The sequence below is a fragment of the Mandrillus leucophaeus genome, unplaced genomic scaffold (genome assembly GCF_000951045.1).
Source record: "Mandrillus leucophaeus isolate KB7577 unplaced genomic scaffold, Mleu.le_1.0 Scaffold147, whole genome shotgun sequence".
Lineage (NCBI taxonomy): Eukaryota > Metazoa > Chordata > Mammalia > Primates > Cercopithecidae > Mandrillus > Mandrillus leucophaeus.
This window is the reverse complement of record NW_012101443.1, coordinates 1,116,036-1,143,038: the sequence shown is the minus strand read 5'-3', so window position 1 is coordinate 1,143,038 and position 27,003 is coordinate 1,116,036. Positions and strand designations below refer to the sequence as shown.

The window sequence follows — 27,003 nt, the reverse complement described above, 5'->3', positions numbered from 1 at the left end:
GGTGATCTGCCCGCCTTGGCCTCCCAAAGTGCTGGGATTACAGGCATGAGCCACCACGCCTGGCCTGGATTAGTTTTTTATATAGCAATCGGCAACAGGAACAAAACTATGCCCCATTGATGTACATTTAGGTTGTGTCCAATTTTTCTTCATTAAAAACTGTCCTGTAAATGTACTTTTTTGCATATATAAGAATTTCTCTAGAATAATTTCCCAGTGATAGAAAGATTGAATGGCTGGATCCAAGGACTATATTCTCTCTCTCTTTCTCTGTCTCACTCTCCATTTCTTTAGCCTCTGTTTTGATAGGTGTCGGCAAATTTCCCTCTAAAAAGAGCGTATCAACCCCTGCCACAAAAGTGTCCTTTTTCCTTCACCCTCTGAAAAGTCTCTGACTACTCACTTCATCTCCCTGTGTTTTATTTGCTTATCTTTAAATGGAAAATAATAACCCCTACTCTGCTTACGCACAGGGTTGTGATCAAGAGATCAAAACTGAAATCTGTTTTTACAAATTTATTTTTGTTTTTTTCTTTTATGCATAGACGTGCTATTTTGACAAACAAAACTGACATCTGAATAAGATCTTACAAACAAGGTATCATCTACCGTGATATGGGGACCTTAATCATTTGGGGATAAGACTCCTCTGACTTTATCTTTGTCCCTTTCCCAAGATATTTTGTGCAATCTTGTCTCTCATTCTCTTGCTCTTTCTCAAACATAATATGAATATATATTTAAACCTTTCATGTATAGATATACTCAATGTATGTCTTTGTTCTATCAATTTGAATGATTTTATGGGAACAATTACCAATACTTAAATAAACACATTTTAAGAACTGCAATTGTATTCGTCACGTTGTGTAGTCCTTCTGGGAGTAAGCTAAACATCACCTAGAAACAGGAAGAAATTTGACTTGTAGTACAGAGAATAACAGTGAATCCATTATAGGAAATTTGTACTTTTGGGTGGTGGTGGAGGACTAGGCAGTACTTCTTCATACAGAAAACTAGAATGAAGTAGAAGGTTCAGCATGTCGTATAACACACTTTCCACTAGATTTTGAGCAACACTGCATGATTTAAATGTATATACTTCTATGCTACTGTTCCATACAATTAAAACACCCCATAAAAATCGCTGTTAGTCTGTTCCATAGGCTCTTCTCGTGTCCTCCATAAGCCAGCTGGTGACTACTGGATCCTCCAGGCATGGCTGTCTTCCTTGGCTCCCTCAATTCCTCATTCAAGAATAGATCAGGCAGCATTGTGTTTTCCTTCCTCTCCCCTCATTTGACCTGATTAAACCTCCAACCTTGGCCGAAATCTTTTCCATGGGTATCATGACCTACCTTGCATCCCTTCAGCACCATGAATCACCAGTTGGTGAAAATATTTTGGCTGGGCAAGGTGGCTCATGCCTGCAATCCCAGCACTTTGGGAGGCGGAACTAGGCGGATCACTTGAGCCCAGGAGTTCGAGACCATTCTGGGCAATATGGTAAAGCTCTGTTTCTACGAAAAATACAAATAATTAGCTGGGTGTGGTGGCCTGCGCCTGTAGTCCCAGCTACTCAAGAGGCTGAGGCAGGAGGATCCCTTGAGCTGGGGAGGTCAAGGCTGCAGTGAACCATGATTGTGTCACTGCACTCCAGCCCGGGTGACAGAGTGAGACCCTGTCTCAAAAAGGAACTGAAAATAATGCTTAGAAGAAAGTGGAGTGATCAAGGATTTACGAAAATCTGCAGTAGCAACACATTTGGGAGAGAAGTTGCTTACACTTGGCCCTTGAAGGATAATGTTTGGTAAAGAGCTGACATCGCAAAATTCAACGGGATTAATCTTATTTTTGAGAATTGTGGAACTAAAGATCACTCTGGCTTGGAGAAATTATGTTTTAGGCATTTAAACAAATAGTGTCACATGTCAATACATATCTACAAGATGACTTTCTTTAGAAAACAGTGGTGGATTGATGATGGGGAAACAGTACTCTGAAGCTGGGTTGAATATTTAAAAAAAAAACTCATTCTAAAATGCAAAACTCATTACAAAAAAAAAAAAAAGAAAAAGGAAGGAAGAAAGAAAAGAAAAGAAAGTTATCAGTAATTCCTACTATCTGTCAGTGTTTTGGAAATGTTCCTTCTGGCCAACAGGATTATATACTGCTTCATTTGCTTCAATTATATCAGAACCATTTTCTCCAAACAAATACATATTTTCTGTAACATGAAATTTTAAACACTATTTTGAGATAATTTTAGACTTAATAAAACTTGCAAGAGCAGTTCAGGTATGTTCTTCACCCAGCTTCTCCTAATGTTATCATTTTACCTAGCCATGTACAATAATCAAAACCAGGCAATGAACATTGGTACAAAACTGTGACCTAAGTACAGACCTTATGTCACTTTCTATGTTTTATTTTATAATTTTCTCCACAAATGTCCTTCTTCTGTCCTAAGATCCACTTCAGGATCTCACATTGCATTGAGATGTCTTGTCTTCTTAGCTTCCTCCAAAATGCAATGGTTCCTTAGTCTTTCCTTTGTCTTTTATGACACATTGACACTTTTGAAGAATACTGGTCAGTTGTTTTGTAGGAAGCTCTTCAATGTGAGTTTGTTTGATCTTTTTTCATGATTAGAATGACATTTTGCATTTTTGACAAGAATGCCACAGAAGTTGCATCCTGTCTTCAACCCATATTGCCAGGAGTTTCATGATACTGACTTTGATCAGTTGGTTAAGGTACTGTCTGTCAAGTTTCTCCTCTGTGAAGTTACTATTCCCTCTTGTTATTAATAGATATCTCAGGGAGATTATTTGGGATTATGCAAATTTATTTCTCCTTTAACTTTCACCCAATCATTTTAGCATTCATCCTTAGATCTTGCCTGCTACAATTATTACTGTGGTGTCCTAATGATGATTTTTTTATTTCTCTCACTCATTCTACATTTACTGATTGGAATTCTTTTGTAAGATAGAAGATTGTCTCTTCTCCACCATTTATTTATTCAATTGTTTATTTATAGCAGTATGGACTCACGGGTATTCATTTTATTCTGTAAATTATGATCTAATACTATCATTATTTTGCTGCTCAAATCTACAATATGATTTAAATGGTAGAATAGAATTATGTGTCTGTACCACAAATTATTATTATTATATATTTTGAGACACAGTCTCTGATGCCCAGGCCGGAATGTAGTGGCGAGACCTTGGCTCACTGCAACCTCCACCTCCCGGGTTTAGGAGATTCTCCTGCCTCAGCCTCTCAGGTTGATTATAGGCATGTGCCACCATGCCTGGATAATTTTTGTGCTTTTAGCAGAGACGGGGTTCAACCACGTTGGCCAGGTTGGTCTCGAACTCCTGACCTCAGGTGATCTGCCCACCTCAGCCTTCCAAAGTGCTGAGATTGCAGGCCTGAGCCCCCGTGCCTGGCCTGTACCACAAATTATTGATCCAGTTCTTCAGTGTTGGACATTCAGGTTGTCTTCAGTTATTTGATGCCATTAATGATGTCTGAGATAGACACATCTTTGAATTTTTTATGTGTTTCCGTAAATTAGTTTTCCAGTAGGGGAATTACTGGATGTTGGAAAAGTTTACGCTTTTGGTTTTGATCCAAGAGGGAGAAATTGTCAACATGCCAACACGGAAATCATACACTCCACACACTCCAACCAGACTACCCAGCTGTGCGCAGAGAGGTGTAAATCCAAGTCTCCTGCCGGCAGGGTGATTTAGCTCAGTCGTCAATAATCTGTACAACACATAACAATAAAGTTATTGATGTTGAGGAAGATACTTCCGGTAGGGGCATTTCTGTTTCCATTGGGTCCTGTCGTCTCCACCTTCTACGTTTGAACCGGAAATAGTCGTATCCATTTAAAGCCACGTCTGTACTGGCCTCGGTCCCGCCCCCCACACTGCCGAACCGTTTCCGCGGTCAGGGCATTCCGGCCCGCCCCGCCGCCGGTGCAGTGCTGGACGCTCCGGTTCTCCCGGAAGTGGCCTGGGTCTCTCTGTCTGGGCCCCCTCCACCCCGCTGCTGCTGAAGGCCGCGGGGGCGGCGGCGATGGCGGAGGCGGCGCTGCTGCTGCTGCCCGAGGCGGCGGCGGAGCGGGACGCTAGGGAGAAGCTGGCTCTCTGGGATCGGAGACCGGACACGACGGCGCCGCTGACCGACAGGCAGACGGACTCGGTGTTGGAGCTGAAGGCGGCGGCAGAGAACCTGCCGGTGCCATCCGAGGTGAGGTGATGGGCAGGAACCGGGCTGGAGCGACGGGGCTGGGATTCTCCTCGGGCGCCCCGGCAGGACCCCGGCCTCACCAACCTCTCCCCAGGATATCTCTCCACTCCTCCCTGGCCATGGTGGCAGATCCGGTGGGAGGGGCCTCTCACCTCCCAGGCTGTCAGACTTTTGCTGCCTGCGACCCCGACTCTAATCCTGCCCAGGGACGACTGTGGGGGCGTCCTGCGGCTGGTGCTCGCCGGAACCCAGTCCTCCCCCAGCAGCATGGGACGGTTGGCCCGGAGCCTTGCACCGAGCGTCTTGCCCCAGACAAGGCGTCCTGTCAGCCGAGGCGTAATCCTGCTGCCCACTCTATCCTAGAAGGAGAGGCGGCCAACCCGAGGTGCTGTGCTGCAGGACAGTCTCCAACGAGTGCTCGTTTACCGCCTTAATGAATCACCTAGGTTGCTTTGTCCATGGGGGTCTTGGGGAGACTAAAACTTGGTCCTGAGTGACAGTTTCATTTTATCGCACATTGAACTATGAGCTCTCAATCTAGTGCAGGTTATGGGTGATCAGATTTATTTCACCTATTGCAAAGCAGTAAAAATGAATTTTATTTGAAAGCTGGCTCAGTACATTATTAAGCAGTGCTGGGTTTTGGTTTTAGTGTCAACGTGTTTGATCCACTTACCATTAGGATATTATGCAGTACTGCTTCTTGTGTGATTCAATTCAATTAGTTGTAATAGCAGGAAGTAACATGAATTGTCACGTTTAACAAACTTTTTCCAGTTTTGAGGGCCAGGTTTAGGAGGATTATTTTATATAAGCAGTGGTGATAGTTAATTTTGATGTTGGAAGCATTCTTTTCTCTCGCTCTGTCGCCCAGGCTGGAGTGCAGGGGCGCGACCTCGGCTCACTGCAACCTCCACCTCCCGGGTTCAAGCGATTCTCCTGTTTCAGCCTCCCAAGTAGCTGATCACAGGTGCCTGCCACCACGCCTGGCTAATTTTTTGTATTTTTAGTAGAGATGGAGTTTCGCCCTGTTGTCCAGGCTGTTCTCGAACTCCTCACCTCAAGTGATCTGCCCGCCTTGGCCTCCCAAAATGTTGAGATTACAGTCGTGAGCCACGGTGCCAGGCCTGAAGCATTCTTTTTATACGATTTGGAATTGTGTCCAAATGCAGATTGAGTTTAGAGTCTTCAACTTTTTCTGTCCTCCAGCTTTAGAGGTTGGATTTAAACGTTCTCTTCACATTCTCTGTGTTGTATGCTCTGCCATCAAATAGGCATTCTTTCTTGGGTTTCTGTTTCCACCTCTAGGATGTGGTACCGGAAGTGAATCTGAAATAAACGAAGGAGCAGGTGGAAATTTCTTTGACTTGGCTATCAAACTCTTTTATATGCTGGATAATAAAAGTTGTTTGCTCTCTAAATTTTCCAGTCTGTTTATAATTGATTTGGCTCCTTACTGCAGCAGGATGCTTGGACTTAATAACAGTGGGGGGTGTGATGGGGGAGATGCATATTCTCCAAAAAAATTTGTTTTCATTGCCATGGGTCATAAACTATTATTTCTTCTTCTCATTGAGCATGAAGGAGAACGTTTAGAATGAACTAAATGAAATCTTTCGTTTTCACCCCATTCTTTCATATTTACCATTGGCGACATGCAGTCTTTAACATATGTTATGTCCCTACTCTGAGTTAGGTATCAGAGATAGAAAGATAAATAGGAAAGACGAGATCCTTAGCCTCATAGAGCTGACATAATTGTGGGGATCATGATTATGGAAAAAAAGAATAAAGAAGATATGTTCAGACCGTGGTCCATAATATAAGAAAAATCAAATAGGATGGTGTGACAGAAAGGGATGAGGTGTGCCCTTTTAAAGAAAGAGGGAAGGCCTTTCCAAGGAAGTGACAATCTGAGATGAGAACTGATGATGGAATACCTGAAGCTAACCTTATAAAGACTTAAGAAATAACGTTGCAACTGGAAGAAAGAACAGTGTAAGGTCATGGGTAGAGGATGAGCTTAAGGAGTTCAAGAATTCAGTAAGGGTCTTCTGGTACGTGCAGCTCAGTATTGGATTCCTGTGAGAATGCAATAGCTGAGGCCAGATGCGGTGGCCCACGCCTGTAATTTCAGCACTTTGGAGGGCCGAGGCAGGCGAATCACTTGAGGTCAGGAGTTCAAGAGCAGCCTGGCCAACGTGGCAAAACACCAGCTCTACTAAAAATACAAAAATTAGCTGGGTGTGGTGGTGCATGCCTGTAATCCCAGGTACTGGGGAGACTGAGGCACGAGAATCACTTGAACCTGGGAGGCAGAGATTGCCCTGAGCCAAGATTGTACCACTGCACTCTAGTCTGGGTGACAGGCAAGATTCTGTCCCCCTAAAAAAGAATGCAATAGCCGAGCTGGTTATGCACACATCCTGGAATCTTTGAGAAGGCAGTTCTCATTGCTCGTCAGCTTTACAGCCCTCATTTTTCTTTTCTAAAGTGTTTGTATGTCTGTTGGGAAGACTTTGGAATTAATTTTTTTAGCCCTATTAGTGCTCTTTTAACATTGGCACCAAAAGAGAGTGCCACAATTTTCATTTTGTCCAATCAGTGTAAGTCAAGGATTTTCTGTAGTGTTTCACAAGTTTCACGGGATAAATTACTTCCAGAACGACTGGAACTGAGCAGGCTAGTAGAATAGCAAGAGGCCAACTAACCCTAAGTACATATCATAAAGATGTTAATGTCTTTAGAGAATAGCTTTCTCTTTTATGAACGAGAACTAGTCTTATCTTACAAAGGAATTATACCGTTTTTTTGGCATTAGAGAAAATAATTTACAATAGAATATTAGGTAGACTTTTGTAGCCAGGGCAAACTTCTTCGTAGTGAGGGGCCTATTTCTGTTGAATTTAGTAATTCTTGATAAAATGCTGAAATAATTTACCCCAACATTTACCTATAATTTACTGTTACAGCTGTTGTTTTCTTGCAGGCTGTGTGACCTTAGATGTGATATTTATCTTTTCTAAGCCTTAATTTTCTTCTTTATAAAATGGGGACTTAACTCATGGTGAGTACTTATCTCATAGGGAGTTGGGAGAATTATGTGAAATCACGTATGTAAGGTGCACATGGCAAGTTACTTGCTAGTATTATTCTTGTGCTTTCTTTCAAATCATTAACATCTTAAAAGAATAGATTAGAATCCTGTGATGCTGAGGTGGTATAGGTGTCATTTGAACCAAAGGTAAGAAAAGGAGAGGTTAGGTGCCTTGAGGAAGGTTCTGAGACTCCACCTATACCCCTTCAGTAATTTGCTCTAAGCAGAGAACATAACATCAGGTTTCGTTTAGGGAATTAATTGATCAGATTGATTATAAAAGTGGTTTTCTCCAACGCAGAGCTCTGCAAGAAGTAAAGCTTGGGAGAGAGAGGTATGTTACTTGTTATTTCATGGACCTGCTCAGCTGGTCAGGCAAAACTTGAGAATTTATTGTAGTTACTATTTAATGTTAGTGTTTCTATTTGCATAAACTATACAGTAGCTCTGCAGCACTGGCCCACCAGCAATCTAGAACTGTGTTCTCTCTCTAGTGGTATCTGTCTGCTCCATCTGGAAGCCAGGACAGTGCTGGTAAGCAGGAGGCATTCAGTCTCCTCCTGCTTACAAGTGAATGAGAGGTCAGAACAGGAAAGTGTGTGATACCACCACACCCCTTTTTGACTTGTCATTCTATACCAGGTGTTTTGAGAAAGGAAGACAGCTGCCTAGTCTACTTAATGGGGGCATTTCCTCATATGCTATTAAAAAGCAACTTGTTTTGCTACTTTAAAAAATGATTTCTTTGAATCGTTTGCATTATGGCTTCTCTTGCTTGGTTTGAGAGAAGATGGTTTTGTATTAGAACCAGGAAACAGGGAACCTCTTTTTGCCTCTAGTTTTTCAAGTTCTTATGATTGAAAAGTAGTATTTGTACTTGAAGTAATCAAATAGAATACTCTTTTATAAATTTAGAATATATTTACTCGCATCTAGGTTACAGAATATGTCTGGAATATCTGTAGTAGTTTCTCAAGTACAGTTTTCAAATTATTTATTTTCTAACGTTAATTAGAAGATAAAACTTTTTTGGTTCAAGATAACAGACTGAGCACACGTGTATGACACCCCTAGATCCCTTTGAAATGACAGTAATAAATGTGTGGCACACCAAAACCAAAGATGGTATCAATGAACCTGAAAGTTGGGCATATTTATAGAAGGCAGGAAGCAGGTAGTATCCTTTTGAAAATCATTCTAAAGACTTAACCACAGAACCAGATGCAAATATTATAAAATTTGATAATCTAAAAAAGAGATAGTACAGGTGACAGAATTTGAGAGTAAACAGGGAAGAGATATAGAGGTACTAATTTCTTTATCTTACATGGTGAAGTAAGAGTGTATAGCTAGGACCTAAAATTGATGAATCCAAACACAAAGCAGTAAATCTTTTTTTGGTGTTGTTTAAGAGTTGTAGAGTTACCGTAAAAGAATACTAAAAATGGTTAAACTGGTGAAAAGTGAGGGTGGTGGAGAATGTTACTTTTCATTTTAAGTCTTCTGATGATTTGGATTAAAAAAAATTATATTCATATATTTTGAATAATTTTCGTAAAAGATTGATCAAAAATTCAAAAGTATTTCTTTAGTTCCTTCTACTTTTGTAGTTCTTCGTTTTACCCTCAGACTCCTTAGAAAAACTTCTCAAAATATAAACATTGGTATTGGCTTAAAGAGGAAGAATTGGACAAGCAGGGGAGAGGGAAGAAGGGAGACTTGCTTTTCACTTAAATATCATTCTGTATTCTTGGGACTTTTAAAATAAGCACTCTTTATAGTTTAATGACAAGTCATGACAATGTAAGAGTGAATTCTGTCTTTTCCTTATACTCTGTTGAAGAGACATTTTAAAATGTTGCATATTAAGTGAAAAAGGCTAGGTGTGTATACTGTTATTTGGGTTTAAGAAAGGTATACTTCCTTTGTATATGCATAGACCATGTTAGAAAAGATGCTTAAGAAACTAGTAACATTGATAGCCTGCCCGTGAGGAGGAAACTAGATGGCTGGAGAATGAGTACGAGGGGAAGGAGACTTTTCACTGACTCCCTTGAGTTTTGTGCCTTGAGATTTATTACCTATTCAAATAAATACACTTAAAAGGACAGCTCTATGTATTATAAATGATTCTGGAACAAAAGGAATTATACTTTTTATCTGGAATTTGTTATATATTGTGAGATAGTATTAGAGTTATGCAGTGTAAGGCCTCATGAACTCTGATGGGAGAATATGATTATTACACTACTTATTAAAAAGGTGAAATAATGTAGATGCACTTGTAGTTATAAGAAATAATACTGAGAGTTCTGTACACTTTTCCCAGTTTCCCGCAATAGTAACATTTTGCACAACTATAGTATCTGGTGTCACAACTGGGATTTTGACATTGATCTACATTCTTTCGGATAGATTTATAATTGTTTTTCTCAAAAGAAATTGAATTACAGATGGATATGGGTCTAGGTGATATTGGGACTGGTTTGCCAGGTCCTCTATGTATTTTCAGTTTTTTTGGTGGTTGTCTTAGGATTTACAATATACAGATGGTCCCTGACTTATGATGGTTCAGCTTATGACTTTTGGCTTTATGTGAAAGCTACATATATTCAGTAGAAAGTGTACCTGTGGTGCTGGGCATGGCAGTGAGCCACAGCTCCCAGTGAGCCACGTGCTTTTGACTTAGGATATTTTCAACTTCCGATGGGTCTATTGGGACACAACCCCATCATAGGTTGAGGAGCGTCTGTACTACTTTAATTAGTCACAGCCTACCTCTAACTATTATACCACTTCATGTATATAGTATAACAACCGTATAGCAGAATTCTTTGGCTGGGCATGGTGGCTCATGCCTGTAATTCCAATGCTTTGAGGGGCTGAGACAGGAGGCTCGCTTGAGCTCAGGAGTTCAGGAGTAGCCTGGGTAACATAGTGAGAGCTCATCTCTACAAAAAAAAAAGAAAATCAAAAAGTTAGCTGGGTGTGGTGGTGCTTGCCTGCAGCTGCAGCTACTTGGGAGGCTGAGGCAGGAGGATGGCTTGAGCCCCAGAAATCAAGGCTGCAGTGAGCTGTGATTGCACCACGGCACTTCAGCCTGGGTGGCAGAACAAGAACCTGTCTCAAAAAACACCCCAAAGAGTATGCTTGCATTTCTTCCTTTCCCTGTTTTGCAATATTGTTTTAGGCATTTTAATTTTACATATGTTATAAACCCACAGTACATTGTTACTACTTTTGCTTTTGACATTTCTTGCTGACTGATTAAAAAAAGAAAAACTGTCATATGTACCTTCATTTTAATCATTTCTGGAGCACTTCAGTTTTTTGGGTAGATATGTGTTTCATCTAGCGTTATATTCCATCTGCCTGAAGAATGTCCTTTAACATTTCTTGTAGTATAGGTCTGCTGGTAATGAAATCTCTCAGCTTTTTTTTTTTTTTTTTTTGAGACAGAGTTTCACTCTTATAGTCCAGGCTGGAGTGCAATGGTATGATCTTAGCTCACTGCAACCTCTGCCTCCTGGGTTCAAGCGACTCTCCTGCCTCAGCCTCCCGAGTAGCTGGAATTACAGGCACCCGCCACTACACCTGGCTAATTTTTGTATTTTTAGTAGAGACAGGGTTTCGCCTTGTTGGCTGGGCTGGTCCTGGACTCCTGACCTCAGGTGATCCACCTGCCTCGGCCTCCCAAAGTGCTGGGATTACAGGCGTGAGCCACCGCGCCTGGCACTTCTGTTTGTTTTAAACAGTACTTATTTCTCCTTCATTTTAAACAGATAATTCTCTATAGGTGTAGAACTCTGACTTGAGTGTTTTTCTTTTGACATTTTAAAGATATCGGTCTGTTGTCTTCTGGCTTGTGTTTCTGATGAGAAGTCTGCTGTAATTTTTACCTTTATTTCACTGTGTAGAATATGCCTTTTTCCCTCTGGCTGCCTTCAAGCTTTTATCTTTGGTTTTTGAGAGTTTGAATATGATGTGCATAGAGGGGTTTGCCTGTGTGGATGTGTATATTCTGCTTGGGATGCTCCGAATTTTGTAGAGCTGTAGTTTTATATCTTTCATTATTTTTGTAGAGTTCTTAACAGTTATTTCTTCAAATATTTCTTCCACCCTGTTCTCTCTTGTTCTCCTTCTTTTGGGATCCCATTTACACATAATCATATAATTCGATACTATCACACAATTCTTGGATGCTATGTTCAGTTTTTATTTTCCCAGTCTGTTTTCTCTGTATGATCCATTTTGGGTGATTTTTATTGACCTAACTTCAAGTTCACTGATTTTTTTTCCCTTAACTGTGTTGTGTGTACTGATGAGCCCATTGCAGGTATTCTTCATCTTTGTTACCATTATTTTTATTTGTCACATTTCCTTTTGACACAGTTTTCAGTTTTCTGTTGAAATTTTATATCTGTTCCTACTGCTTATCTGTGTGTTACAGCAGAGCCTTTAACATGTTAATTACAGTTATTTTAGATTCCTTGTCTGATAGTTCTAGTCTCTTGCTCATCTGAGGCCGGCTCTGTTGATTGCTTTGTCTTTTGACTGAGCTGTTTTCTCTCTCTCTCTATTTTTTTCAAGATGGAGTCTTGCTCTGTCGCCCAGGCTGCAGTGCAGTGGCGTGATCTCAGCTCACTGCAAGCTCCGCCTCCTGGGTTCACACCATTCTCCTGCCTCAGCCTCCCGAGTAGCTGGGACTACAGGCACCCGCCACCATGCCCAGCTAATTTTTTGTATTTTTAGTAGAGACGGGGTTTCACCGTGTTAGCCAGGATGGTCTTGATCTTCTGACCTCATGATCCGCCCACCTCGGCCTCCCAAAGTGCTGGGATTATAGGCTTGAGCCACCGCGCCTAGCCTGTTTTCTCTTGTAATGCTTGCCATCTCTTTTTTCCCCATGATTTGCCACAGGTGAGCCAGTGCTTGCAGCCTGTCTCGTCCTGGAGGTGCCTGTCGCTGCCCAGATTTTTATCTGCTTGGTTACTCTGCAACACTGATGGATTCAAGACTAGTTATAATCTTGTGGATTATTTGACTTTTTGTTATTGTGAGGGTGCAATCAACATTTCTTTCAGCTTTCTTCATCCTAGCCTAACTTTCATGTGTTTTCTGGTATATTTTCCAAATCTGAGCCTGGTCGCCCCAGCACCCCTTAGATATTATGTAAACAGTGCTGATAGAATTATGTGATTGAATTTTTCATGATCTATTCATATAGAACTAAATTTTACTGCTAATAAAATATACTTTTGTAAAGACAGCTTTACAAGAAGTCAATTAGATTTATAAACTTACTCTGTTGCTGCTAGTAGATAGGAATAATAATAATAATATAATATCAGTACTCAAATGTATTGCTTACTATGTGTCGGGTCTGTGCTAAGTGCTTTACATGCAGCATTGCTTCAGGTGGGTTACCTTGAGCCTTGGGTGGCTCCCCAAGGAGACAGCTCATGTTGCTCATTGGAAGGTTTCTGCAGAGCAGGTGTAGATGCGGCTTGTCCCAGCACAGCTTCCTCTGTCCTCCAGAACCCCTAGTGGCAGCACACAGTTGCTGATGACACTTCAGACTCAGGATAAATTCTTACTGGATTTGAGAAACTTAATTCTTGCTGGGCCACCGTCCTTTTATACTCAGGGATTGTGTTACCATTCAGAAAGAGTTTCCTTGAGCAAGTGATGCCCTTAATGAGGCCTGTTAGCCTACACCCAGGACCCTCCTGACTCTTGAGCCAGGCTCATTTGTGGGGAGAAGGCAGATCAAGGACCTTCCTAAACGCTTTGCAGCTTCCCGGCATTCCAACAAGCTGATTTTCCCACATCTTTGTTTTCTTTTTTACTTTTTATAGTAGCCTTATGATACAGATACTGTATCTGTGTCAGCTAAGAGAAGAAATTGAGGATTAGAAACATCAAGTAATTTGCCCAATGTCACACAGCTTGTAAATGAACAGGAGCAGGATTCTAACTAGGCTGCATTGTAATGTACTTTACTGTACCATAAGTATAGCCCTATTTGAACCCATACACAACCCTATTTTTAAAGGACAGTGTTTCTAAATTAGTGGTGCATTTTGCACCTAGCTTATTTTAGCTTTGAAGAGAAAATGCCATCTTCAGATGAAACTTCTATATTTAGAAAGTAGACAGGGCAGTAACTTCTTAAGACCTTGGATCATGTCTTATATCAGTGAACCTTAAATGTCATAAACTAAGAACTGAGGCCTGAAAACTGGAATTGAACCTAAACAATTAGGCCCTTTTACTTTCCCCAGCATCTATTTTCCCTTTGTTTTGGTCTAAAAACAGTTTGTCCGTATGACTATAAATAAACACCTGGCCTTTCTTTGGTAGTGGAGAACTAGAAAGTACTGTAGATCTAATATTGTCAAAGTGAGACCTTGTCAGTGGGCCTCTTCTGAAACTGATGGGAAACTCTAAAATTCTTCTTATTCAGCTGTAATTTCAAAATTTGTCAGCAGGAAGGTGTGGTGAGATGTGCCAGTGGGTAGATGGAAATGGTAGGAGGAGGTAATGTTTATTTCTAATCAATTCTTGGGTGTGATTTATTTATTTATTTTTTTAGGCAGGGCCTCACTCGAGTGCAGTGGCACGACCTCAACTCATTGCAGCCTCCACCTCGTGGCTCAGGTGATCCTCCCATCTCAACCTCCCAAGTTGCTGGACCACAGATATGTGCCACCACACCCAGCTAATTTTTATTTTTATTTTTGTAGTTTTAGTAGAGACGGAGGTTTCACTGTGTTGCCCAGGCTAGTCTCAAACTCCTGTGCTCAAGTGATCCACCCAACTCTGCCTCTCAAAGTGCTGGGATTACAGGCGTGAGCCGCTGAACCCAGTCATGGGGTGTGATTTGTTAATCCTGTTAGTTGGTCAGACTTTTGTGTTAGATACCAGGGAGGGCAAGCTACTTGCAGTAGCACACAGGTTTTCTCTTTGCCTGGTGGTAGTTCACAAGAGGCTCAAGTGAGAAAATGTGTGTGGATTAGCACAGATTTACCACCCTTCTTAGACAACTAACTCAGACCAGATGTGAGATGTGGTGGCTCATGCCTGTAATCCCAGCACTTTGGGAGGCTAAGGTGGGGGGATCTCTTGAGCCCAGGAGTTTGAGACCAGCCTGGGCAACATGTCTAGACCCCCAACTCTACCAAAAATACAAAAATTATCTGGGCATGGTGGTGCGTGCCTGTAGTCTCAGCTACTTGGAGATTGAGTTGGGAGGATGGCTTGAACTCTGGAGGCTGAGGTTGCAGTGAGCTGAGGTGGCGCCTTGCATGTCAGCCTGGATGACAGAGCAAGACCCTGTCACCAAAAAAAAAAAAAAAAAAGCTTACTAATGGTGGGACATCAGTGTCATGTTTATATTTTGAGACTGGCATTTAACATAGAGCCTAAAGTGTTAGTATTATATAGTATTTATTAACTTACTATGATTTAATAGAAAATATTTCTTTCTATTTCAAAACAACTGAGATGGAAACCCAATCTTGAGTTAAGTTCAGATACTTTTCAGGTTACTTAAATATCTTTGTGACTCTCTTTTTTCAAGCTTCCAATTGAAGACTTGTGCAGTTTAACATCCCAGTCACTGCCCATTGAACTGACTTCAGTAGTGCCTGAATCTACAGAAGACATTCTCTTGAAGGGCTTCACTTCCTTAGGAATGGAAGAAGAAAGAATTGAAACCGCACAGCAGGTGAATTGCAGTATCTTTTCTAAGGATGTTTGATTATTTCAGATGTCTCAAGACAAGGCTAATAAAAAAGTTCTGAACATTTGTCACCATAGTTAACATCAAGTCTTTCTAGAACATTCTTGATTTTGCATTAGTTGTGGCTGTTTAAGTGTTTTAAATGAATCTGTTGCCCAATTATAGTTATGATGTATGTGAGAAACATGATATTCCACATTTGGACATTGATAGATTATTGAGGTTCTGATGTCTTGTGCCCTTTCGACTTCCCCCAGTGTCTGTCTGCTGTTAACCTGTTCCCTCAGTGTGTGCATGGGTACCCCGCCATCTCACTTGTTGCTCCCTTTTTTAAAAACCCAAATATTCTTTTAATATTAACACTTGTAGTTATTTTTCAATAATTTAGCATGTGTAACTTTTTCTTGGTTTTTGTTCATTCCTCATTAGAAACCTAAGCTTATAGTAGTTTCTTCTGCCACTTTCCTTGTCTCCTCTTCCTTGTTCTATTAAGAGTCAAAGTTGAGGCATTTACCAAATAAAACATAAAGTACATGTATTGGAACTGGATTGCATATATAGTAGGTCGAGAGAGGCAGTTCTACAAACCGATGAAGAATTCCAGCTCCTGAGCTAGGCTCACCTGCACCTGAAAGTCAGTTCCATCATTTAGCATCTTTGTGAGCTTAGGCAAATTACTTAGCTTCTTAGATCTTTAGTTTCCTAATATATAAAACAGGAATAATTATATATTATTTCGTAGGATTTTTGTGAGCGTTAAAGAAGATAATGCATGTAAATGCATTGTGTAGCAAGTACACAGTAAATGCTCAGCAAATGATAGCCAAGGTACATGGCAAGCCTCCTGTGTACCCATGACATTGAATCTTACTTGAGATTCAGTGTTCTCAAGTTCACTTGAAGGTAGTCTTGCACCACGTCTATGAACTAGTTTGAACTGCTTAAAAAAAAAGTTCTGGATGAAACTTATACCTGTTCTCCCTTTAAAATTTAAAAAAACTTATATACTGACTTATAATTTATGTACAATAATATGTGTTCATTTTGAGTGTCAGCTCAATGAGTTTTGAAAAGTGTATATACCTATGTATGTAACCAACAACTATAATTAAGATATAAAACATTTCTGTCACCCCAGAAAGTTTCTTCATACTCGTTTAAGGTCAACTCCCCACATCCGCCTTTTAAATAATAGACATTTTTCAGGCCAGAATTCAGATCCAGGGCTAGCTGATACCAGAGTCCATATTCTGTTTTTTTGTTTGTTTGTTTGTTTGTTTTTGAGATGGAGTCTTGCTGTGACACCCAGGCTGGAGTACAGTGGGCGATCTCGGCTCACTGCAAGCTCCGCCTCCCGGGTTCATGCCGTTCTCCTGCCTCAGCCTCCTGAGTAGCTGGAACTACAGGCACCTGGCTTATTTTTTGTATTTTTAATAGAGACGGGGTTTCACCATGTTAGCCAGGATGGTCTTGATCTCCTAACCTTGTGATCTGCCCGCCTCTGCCTCCAAAAGTGCTGAGATTACGGCGTGAGCCACCGCACCTGGCCCTTTTCTTTCTGAGACAGAGTTTCGCTCTGTTGCCTGGGTTTAAGCGATTCTCCTGCTTCAGCCTCCCGAGTAGCTGGGATTACAGGCATGTGCCACCACACCTGGCTAATTTTTGTATTTTTAGTAGAGACGGGGTTTCACCATGTTAGCCAGGATGGTCTTGATCTCCTAACCTTGTGATCTGCCCGCCTCTGCCTCCAAAAGTGCTGAGATTACGGCGTGAGCCACCGCACCTGGCCCTTTTCTTTCTGAGACAGAGTTTCGCTCTGTTGCCTGGGTTTAAGCGATTCTCCTGCTTCAGCCTCCCGAGTAGCTGGGATTACAGGCATGTGCCACCACACCTGGCTAATTTTTGTATTTTTAGTAGAGACGGGGTTTTACCATGTTGGCCAGGCTGGTCTCGAACTCCCGACCTCAGGTGATCTGCCCACCTCAGCCTCCCAAAGTGCTGGGATTACAGGTGTGAGCCACCACACCTAGTGAAATGGCCAATGTTTTAATATCTTTTGCTTTTCCTAGCATATGGATATTGTGGATATAATTAAATTATCTTCTTCTGGCTTAAAACTGATTATGGCTGAGCCCTAAACAATAAAACTTGGATAGTGTCTGTCCTTTTGACTTGCTGTTTAGCATGTAGCCACTTTAAATTTTGTCAGTTTTAGTTTTTTTCACAATATGATACTCTATTTTTCCAGTTTTTCTCATGGTTTGCAAAGCTGCAAACTCAGATGGATCAAGATGAAGGAACTAAATATAGGTATGTGTGTCTCTTGCATTTGTTGGATATCTTAATTTTTAGATCACAGTCATCTGAAGCATTTCATAATCAGTGTCTTTAAATAAAATTAAGGTAGTAAGAAAACTGTAACAGCCATATATTCTTTAAGAACAGCCAGTGAGAAGATTTGGGTCTTTAAAACTGTTACTTAGAAGTTGTGTGATTAAAAACAAAAAGAGAATTACCTTATAATTAATAGGTTAGGAGGGATAGATGTTAGTTTTCAGATAACTCCAGGAAGAACTAGGTTCAAGTAGGAGTTTCAGAGGAATTCCAGGAGGTGTTTGTTGCTTTTTAGAAGGAGAAACATCCCCGAAAGACTTTCAGGATGACCACTTCGGTTGGTTGTAACTATACTTCTGTCAGTGGATGTTGACAGCATGGGGGAAATGACAGTGTACAGTTTCTAGCTGACTGTGGGGGCTGTGGGTCGAATGTTCATATTCAGTGTATTGATTTGTTTGGTGGCTATTATTGCTAGGCAGTGTGGTAGACTCTTTAATGTATGATCCCATTTAATTTTCATTAACAGCTATGTAAGGAAAGATATTACTATTCTTATTCCTCCTAACCTATTAATTATAATGTAATTCTCTTTTTGTATTTAATCACACAACTGAGGCCTGGAAATAATAAGTAACTTGCTTAGTCTCATGCAGACTGGGGCAGAGCTGGTGCTTGGACCCGGGTCTTCTAATTCTAAATCTAGAATTCTTTCCATGACATCACACCGTCTTTCAAAGAGGAAAGTGATCGGAAGGATTGACCTTACTTGGTAGCTTGGGATGGCTTTGGTGTCCCAGTCTTTAGAAGTTGAGCCAGTGATTCATTGCCTTCTATGTGAAAAGCCAGGTTATGGCTTCAAGGCTAATTCCTTTTGTTACTTACAGTATTAGTGATTTGCCTTCTTAAATATTGAAACAGTTCATGACATAACTTTGGTACATTTCTTAACATAATCAACTGATGTGTGTAGGTCAGACTTTCCTCCTGAAATTCGAACGTTTTGGGAAAAATGAGCCTTTGTTGTTTTTTTACTGTGCTTATTGGGGGAAAAGATTATTGCCAATCCCCTTTTGGTTCTGTTTTCTAGACAGATGAGGGATTACTTGTCTGGGTTTCAGGAGCAGTGTGATGCTATACTGAATGATGTAAACAGTGCTCTTCAGCATCTGGAGTCTTTGCAGAAACAGTATCTTTTTGTGTCCAATAAGACAGGAACCCTACATGAAGCCTGTGAACAGCTCCTAAAAGAGCAGGTAATTTGGAGTAAGAAAGAGGGTCAGTTGTTATATTTAACATTTTAAAATAGATGAATACAGTTTTATTTTAATTTTCTTAATTTCTCCAAGATGTTCAACTCTGCTGTGTTTGAGGCCTGTGCTCAGCATGCAGACTATTACACTGACAGCCTGCTTTTTAAGCACATGTGAATAGCAATGGCAAGCCTTCTTATGTTTTGAGCTGTTAGGTCTCAGTACAATTTCAGAATGTAGTGGCTATGTTGGTTTGCTCTGTCCACTCTTTATTACTGACACTTTCATTTTTTATTTTTATTTTTTTTGCTCTGTCTCTCAGGCTGGAGTGCAATGGCATGATCTCAGCTCTTTGCAACCTCTGCCTCCTGGGTTCAAGCGATTCTCCTGCCTCAGCCTCCCAGGTAGCTGGGATTACAGGAGTGTGCCACCATACCTGGCTAATTTTTGTATTTTTATTAGAGACAGGGTTTCATCATGTTGGCTAGGCTGGTCTCAAACACCTGAGCTCAAGTCCTCTGCCCCCTTCGGCCTCCGTAAGTACTGGGATTACAGGTGTGAGTCACTGCACCCGGCTACTGACACTTTTCAAAGAAGTATAGTGAGGTTGGGTGTGGTGGCTCACGCCTGTAATCCCAGCACTTTGGGAGTCCCAGGCGGGCAGATCTTGAGGTCAGGAGATCGAGGCCATCCTGACTAACACAGTGAAACCCTGTGTCTACTAAAAATACAAAAATTAGCTGGGCATGGTGGCAGGTGCTTGTAGTCCCAGCTACTTGGGAGGCTGAGGCAGGAGAATGGTGTGAACTTGGGAGGTGGAGCTTGCAGTGAGCTGAGATCGCGCCACTGCACTCCAGTCTGGGCAACAGAGCGAGACTCCAAAAAAAAAAAAAAAAAAGCATAGTGATTATACTAATGGTGACATTTTGAAAAGATCAACTGATTGATTTTTTTTTTGACTTAGAGCTAGAACACTTAAGTACTTCCGTGTGTTTTAAAAATGTGGTCATTTATTATTTTATGAAGAGATCATATGAAATTTACTGTAATATTATCGCCTATTTTAGTTCATGATTATAGAAATACTTGAGCTGTATTCTTATATCTGATATAACCCTCTGTGTCTAATGTGAATCTATTTAGTGTAACTTTGAGACTGGCATGTTGATTCTTGTATTCTTATAATAATTGATTTTTCTCTTTTAAAAAACGCAAGTCGGAACTTGTTGATCTGGCTGAAAACATTCAACAAAAGCTTTCCTATTTTAACGAATTGGAAACTATTAACACAGTAAGCATTGTTCTTTACTTCTTATAAAGTTAGTGATTTTTATTTTATTTTTGCCTTTGTTCATGTAATCTTTAAATCTATAAATTGGCTTGAGTGATATTTTAACTTAGCTTGCTTGCTAATAGATATTCCTATTTGTAGACAGTGGAGATACCATTACCAGTTCAGATTTTAAAATATTTGAGTTAAGGTGTATTTCTTAAATTGTATTCTTGGTATTAAAATCTCTTTATTGGTTACCTCTTGTAGTTTCTTATTTGTAAGCTTTGAGGAAGATTGTAAGAAGATTTAGATTTTGCTGTGGTTGTGCTACTATGATAGTAGTCAAAACCTTTTTGAAACTTATTCTCATGTTTAGTTTGAAGAAAAGTATAGTCCTCAAAATGTATACTTGTATCCCAATAAAGTATAATAGTTCCAATAAAGACAAGTATGTAAATTATATTTCTGTTTCTGACTCATAAAGTAATCATAACTATGTATAAATCATGTTATTAAAATCATTTAATCATAGGTATTTAGTTTGTTAAAGACATAACTAAAACTAGTGACTAGTTAACAATGGAATGCAGTGGAAAGTAGTCGTTGCCAAGCTATTTCTGTATCAGGATAAGAAATGATTGACTGGTTGTATTTTACTTTCATAGTATGACTGTTAAATGTAGTATGACTGCTAGTTAATCATTTAACCTGCAGAAAAATCACCATTGTTTGCAAGTAGAAAAATTATGTATATTGTATACCAGAAAGTGAGAAATCTAGGTATTTCATATATTATTTGAATATGACATTGTATAGTGGGGTAATATGTACTATGTCCTAATTCATGAAGAGTACCATTAAAGCTTATTAGGAATAAACTGAATTAACTCAGTATGCTTTTTCTTCTTTATTGTACATGTGGGCTACGTTTGAGGATATTTTGGTGACTTCTAAAATTTATTATAAAGACCTGTTACATCCTAAAGGCAAATATGCTGACTCTGATCCATAGTTTCCAACTTTTATCTGTATCATTTTTTGTGAATTAAGATTGTTTTCTTTTTCCCTTAAAGAAATTGAATTCCCCTACATTGTCGGTGAATAGCGACGGATTTATACCTATGCTGGCCAAGTTAGATGATTGTATAACATATATCTCATCTCATGTAAGTCATAGTATTTTTGCATGTTTTAAAGAAATCTTAAGATTCCTATTCCTATTCCTATTTTTTGTGTGTTTTTCAACTTTTCTGTATTTAGCAAAGCCTGTAATCCCAGCACTTTGGGAGGCCGAGGCGGGCAGATCACAAGGTCAGGAGATCGAGACCATCCTGGCTAACACGGTGAAACCCCGTCTCTACTAAAAGTACAAAAAACTAGCCGGGCGAGGTGGTGGGCGCCTGTAGTCCCAGCTACTCGGGAGGCTGAGGCAGGAGAATGGCGTAAACGCAGGAAGCGGGGCTTGCAGTGAGCCGAGATCGTGCCACTGCACTTCAGACTAGGGGACAGAGCAAGACTCTGTCTAAAAAAAAAAAAAACAAAAAACAAAAAAACAACAACATTCCTATTATATCACTTTTTGTGCTGTAAAGTGATTATTTCTGCCCAAGGGAAAAATATGTATTTGTAACATATTAAAGAAAAGTTGTAGTGAATTCTTAGTTGTTGTTAGCAGTGGTGTAAAAAGTACTTTTAGCTCCTGCAATGGCCCCTGGAATGGAATGCGTCCTGGCTGACGCAGCTTTATCCCATCTAACAGGATGAGCCATTTTTAAATTGTTGGCGTCTTGACGTGCTAGATATTTCTTTGGAAACAGAAAGTGTTACTTGGGGGGAAATAAAGGGACAAGCCCTTTGATTTAATCACCCTCTATTTCTGTTTCTTCAGGATTTATTGCTGTGTTTGTTTCCCCTAACTCCTATTCTTTTCCTAGTTGGGCCTTACATATTAGCCTTGAAGTCCGTGGGGTGCTGAAAATATCTTTTGCTAACAACTGCAGATATGTATTTAGCTCCTACTTTGTGCCAGGCACAGGGGGTTTGACTGTGACTAAAACAGTCACAGTATTTATTCATCTTCGTGGAGCTTATGATCTTTATGAAATCTGTTTTTGAACTTTATATATTGTTTTACATAGGGACACCTTGGTTTTCACTAAAAGCTTGCTTTTTGTCTGTGTTCGTTTCCACTTTGTAAATCTTTCTCTTTTCCTTACAGCCTAATTTTAAAGATTATCCCGTATATTTGCTGAAGTTTAAACAGTGTCTTTCTAAAGCTTTGCACCTCATGAAGACTAGATGTGTATAAGAGACAGGTGTCTTTCTAAAGCTTTGCACCTCATGAAGACATATACTGTGAACACACTACAGACCCTCACAAATCAGTTACTGAAAAGGGTGAGTTAACTGATCTCAACAACAGGTTTTTGTTGCTGTTGTTGTTTTTGATTCTTTCATCTTCCATCATCTTTGGCTGAGATTAGTACTTTGTAATTCCAAAAAATTTTTACCTTTTGTTAAGAATATGTACAACAGCTTTTTATTTATAGTAGGGAAAAATGACTATGTTATAAATATCCCTTGCAAATGTTATTTTCAAATACTGTTTAATAGTGTGAGAAGTATTCAGTACTATATGATGAATAATAAGATACAAATCATTTGTCTCTTAAAACATTCCTTTTCTATCTTTTTCATGGAAATATTAGAAGGAAATATACCAAAATCATAAAAGTGGCTCTGTCTGAGTGGTGGGATAATTTAATATGCTTTTGAAGCATATTCATATGCATAATTATGCATCTCATATGCATAATTTAAATTTTCTTCTTTACACTTTTTTTGTATTTTTCAACTTTTCTGTATTTGGCAAACATTTTTACTGAGCACTGCCTAATGCTTGGTATTTTATTAGGAACTGTATAGAAACAAAGAGGAGCTAATAAGGGTCCTGCCCTCATGGAGCTTATATTCAAAAGAAATAACCAGTACAAAAAGAAGCAAATCAATTAGTTAATTACGGATTGTAGTTGATTCTAGGTGGAAAATTAACAGAGTGTAAGCTTAGAAAATAAGAGTAGAACAAGCTAGATGGTCATTGAAAATATTCCTTTCCTAAGAAAATAAAATCATAAATGTTATGTTTTGGTTTTTAAGTTTATTTTCTGAAGAATGTGGAGTGTCTTCTTGAACTTTCCATTCAAAGCTTGTGATGTTTGGCTTGCAGTTTTACTGTTCACATTGTTCTTAGCTGACATACCAACCAACCTATATATTTTTTTACTTTGCAAAATTTTCAGTAAGTTTAGGAAACTAATATCTCATAAATACTGGTACCTATTATGTGCTAGTGCTTTACTATTGAGCTGCACCAAACCTTTAGGGTTTAATAGATGCACTGAGTCTTAGAGGGATGAAGTACATGGGCACATTCAGTGGCAGAATGTGAATCTCAATTCGGATCTGTTTACCACCAAAATTTAAATAATGTAAGGTTAATTTTAACTATAAAGGAGAGAGAGATGACAGTTCCATTTAATTATTTCTCATTTGTAGCCATAATAATATTTAATCTCCCTGAGATTTTTCTCCCTAAGCTTTGGTTGGTATGCAGGCCAAGCAGTAGCCATAGGAAATGGTTTCTGTTGGGTTTTCTGAATGATTATTTGTTTGCTAATTATCTTTCTTCCCTATCCTCCCCATGTTTCTTTAGGATCCTTCATCTGTACCTAATGCAGACAATGCCTTCACATTATTTTATGTGAAATTTCGAGCTGCTGCCCCCAAAGTCAGAGTAAGTCTATTGACATAACTAGGACATTGCTATGAAATTTGTTCATCCAACCCTTTTGAAGTACTATTGTATGTTAGGCTCTTTGTTTATACTGAGGAAGTGAACTTGAATGAAAGGTTGACATTGTCCTTCCACATTATAGCAGTGTATCTTAGTGTTGTGTCTAGGTTCTTGAAGTCCACAGAGCAGGAAACATCTAGCTTTTCCTATGATGCTCAGGGACGGTTTCTAGATGAAGGTGATAGACAAGTTTTGAAAGCTTGACTGGTGGTCGTGAAGGGACCGATAAGGGTGTTTTGATAAACAGAGAACAGCACATATAGGGAAGGTTGTAGGAGACATAAAAGACATACATTTTGGGAGAGATCTTTATACTTCAAAGACTCTCTCACGAGGGATGTTACATGTCATGCTAATTTAGGAAAAGTAGAGAATCAATGAAGTGGTGTCTTAAACAGAGGAGTTATTTGGTCAGATTTGCCAAACAGAAATGTAAACCAATGGAACAGAATAGAGAACTCAGAAATAAATGCATGCATTTTTGGCCAACTGATTTTTGGTAAAGTCACCAAGAACATTTAGTGGGGAAAGGATGATTGCTGGGAAAACTAGATATTCATATGCAGAAAAATGAAAGTAGACCTCTGTGTCTTGTTATATACAAAAATCAAAATAAAATGGATTAAAGACTTAAGATCTGAAACTATAAGGCTACTAGAAGAAAGCATAGGGGAAATGTTTTAGGTAGGATATTGGTCTAGGCCAAGATTTTATGGCTAAAACTTCAAAAGCATGGGCAACAAAAACAAAAATAGACAAATGGGCCTATAATAATCTTAAAAGCTTACGCCCAACAAAGGAGACAATCACCAAAGTGAATAGACAACCTGTAGAATAGTAGAAAACCTTTACAACTATTCATCTGACAAGGGACTAATATTCAGAATATACATGGAACTTAACAGAAGAAAACCCCAAATAATCCCATTAAAAAGTAGGCAAAGAGGCTGAGTAGACATTTCTCAAAAGGAGACTATACAGATGGCCAACAGGTATATGAAAAAATGTTCAACATCACTAATCATCAGGGAAATGTAAATCAAAGCCACAGTGAGATGTCATCTCACCCCAGTTAGAATGGCTGTTATCAAGAAGACATAAAATAAATGCTGGTGAGGATGCAGAGAAAAGGAAATTCTTATACACTGTTGGTGGGAATGTAAATTAGTACAGCTATTATGGAAAACAGTACGAAGATTTCTCAAAAAACTAAAAATAGAGTTATCATACTATCCAGCAATCCCTCTACTGGGTGTTTATCCAAAGGCAAGGAAATCAGTGTATCAAAGGGATACCTGTGTTGATTGCAGCACTATTTGCAATAGTAAAGATATGAAATCAACGTAAGTGTCAATCAGTGGATGAATGGATAAAGAAAATGTGGTATATATAAACAATAAGATACTATTCACCTGTAACAAAAAATGAAATCGTGTCATTTGCAGCAGCATGAATGGAACTAGAGGTCATTATGTTAGTAAAATAAGCCAGGCACAGAAAGACAAATATATGTTTTCACTCATATGTGGGAACTAAAAAAGTTGGTCTTGTGGAGATGGAGAGTAGAATGATAGATACCAGAGGCTGGGACGGGTTGGGTGGAGGGGAGGTGGAGAGGTTGGTTAATGGGTATAAATGTACAGTTTAATAGAAGAAATAAGTTCTGGTGTTCAGTAGTGTGGTAAGATGACTATAGTTAACAATTTATTGTATATTTCAAAATAGCTAAAAGGGAAGATTTGAAATTTTTCCAGCACAAAGAAATAATAGATGTTTGAGGTGGTGGATACTCTAAACACTCTGATTTGATCGTAACACATTGTATCCATGTATCAAAATATCGCTTGTACCCCATAAATATGTACAATTATGTATTAATAAAAAAGATTAAGGATGCAATATAAAAAATGGATTATGGTGAAGAGAGATTTGAGACAGGGAGGCCTCATTACTAAGGAAGGTTCTGTAGTAATCCAGGTGAGATTAGGGGGTGAATTAATGCATTGGTAGGATATTTCATGAGGTTGGGTATGTACCTTTTTCATTCTACGTAGCAGGAATCCATGTTTTTTTTTTTTGATTAATTGATAGCATGGAGGGGGCAAAAATCAGTATATGTTGTATTTTATAACATATCTGAGATACATTTAATTGAAGCTGGTGCATATATATTCTTTCTACTCGTTGTGAAGTTTCTAGAAATAATAATCTACTTTTGCTGACTGACTTCACTTCCTTGCTTGTTTCTCTCTTGAAAGTCCAGCCAGTTGATGGCTGGGTGCAGTGGCTCACACCTGCAATCCTAGTACATTGGGAGGCCAAGGAGGGCAGATCCTTTGAGTTTAGGAGTTCGAGACCAGCCTGGGCAACATGGCGAAACCCTGTCTGTACCAAAAATACAAAATTAGCTGGACATTGTGGTGTGCACCTGTGGTGTGGCTACTTGGGAGGCTGAGGTGGGATGATTGCTTGAACCCTGGAAGTCAAGGCTGCAGTGAGCCAAGATAGCACCACTACACTCTAGCCTGGGTGACAAAGTGAGACCCTGTCTCAGAAAAAAAAAAAAAAAAAAAAAAAGAAGCCAGCCAGTTTAAAGGAATATTTTTTTGAAATGGGAGAAACTTAGTTTTGTTTATAGAATATATATGTAGAATATGTGTACAACCTAGATGTCTAACAGATGTATATCTGGATGTTAATTGAATGCATGAGATTTAGATTGTGCCTGATTGATTGCTTTTGCTTATTAGCCAAATACTAATGATAAAAATTTGATTAGAAAAGAAATGGTATAGATAAGAGGGCTCAGTGTGGTGGGTGATTATAAAATGATTATATAGTTATCAGTAACTTTCCTACATACCATTAATAACAAATTAATATATGTGATGGGGTCCCATTTATATCAGTGACAAAAAGCATAAAATACTTACCTAGCAGTAACCTTAACAGAAATACAAGGATGAAGAAAATGACAAAACTAGACAGAAAATTATAAAATGCTGAATAAATGGTAAGCCCATCTTCTTCCTGGTTGGGGTGATTTAATTTTTAAAATGTCAGTTTCTCCCAGAGTAATTTGTTGGTTAGAATGTACTAGCAAAAATTCCAATGGATTTTTTTTTTTTTTTTTTTTTTTGCAGGAATCTAAACTTTCTCTGGTAAATAGGCAAGACTAAA

General features: G+C 39.2%; 1 protein-coding gene across 1 annotated transcript in view; it reads left to right on the top strand.

The window, feature by feature from the left end:
- Positions 1–3,959: 3,959 nt before the first annotated feature.
- Positions 3,960–27,003, top strand: part of COG3 (component of oligomeric golgi complex 3) — a 79,802-nt gene continuing 56,758 nt past the window's right edge. Inside the window, exons 1-9 of the mRNA XM_011974594.1 lie at positions 3,960–4,269; positions 14,949–15,095; positions 17,359–17,420; positions 18,535–18,700; positions 19,914–19,988; positions 21,044–21,136; positions 22,189–22,232; positions 22,286–22,367; positions 23,683–23,763. Coding sequence (XP_011829984.1) covers positions 4,096–4,269; positions 14,949–15,095; positions 17,359–17,420; positions 18,535–18,700; positions 19,914–19,988; positions 21,044–21,136; positions 22,189–22,232; positions 22,286–22,367; positions 23,683–23,763 — 924 coding nt within the window. The 5' untranslated portion in view covers positions 3,960–4,095. The remainder of the gene's footprint in view (positions 4,270–14,948; positions 15,096–17,358; positions 17,421–18,534; positions 18,701–19,913; positions 19,989–21,043; positions 21,137–22,188; positions 22,233–22,285; positions 22,368–23,682; positions 23,764–27,003) is intronic.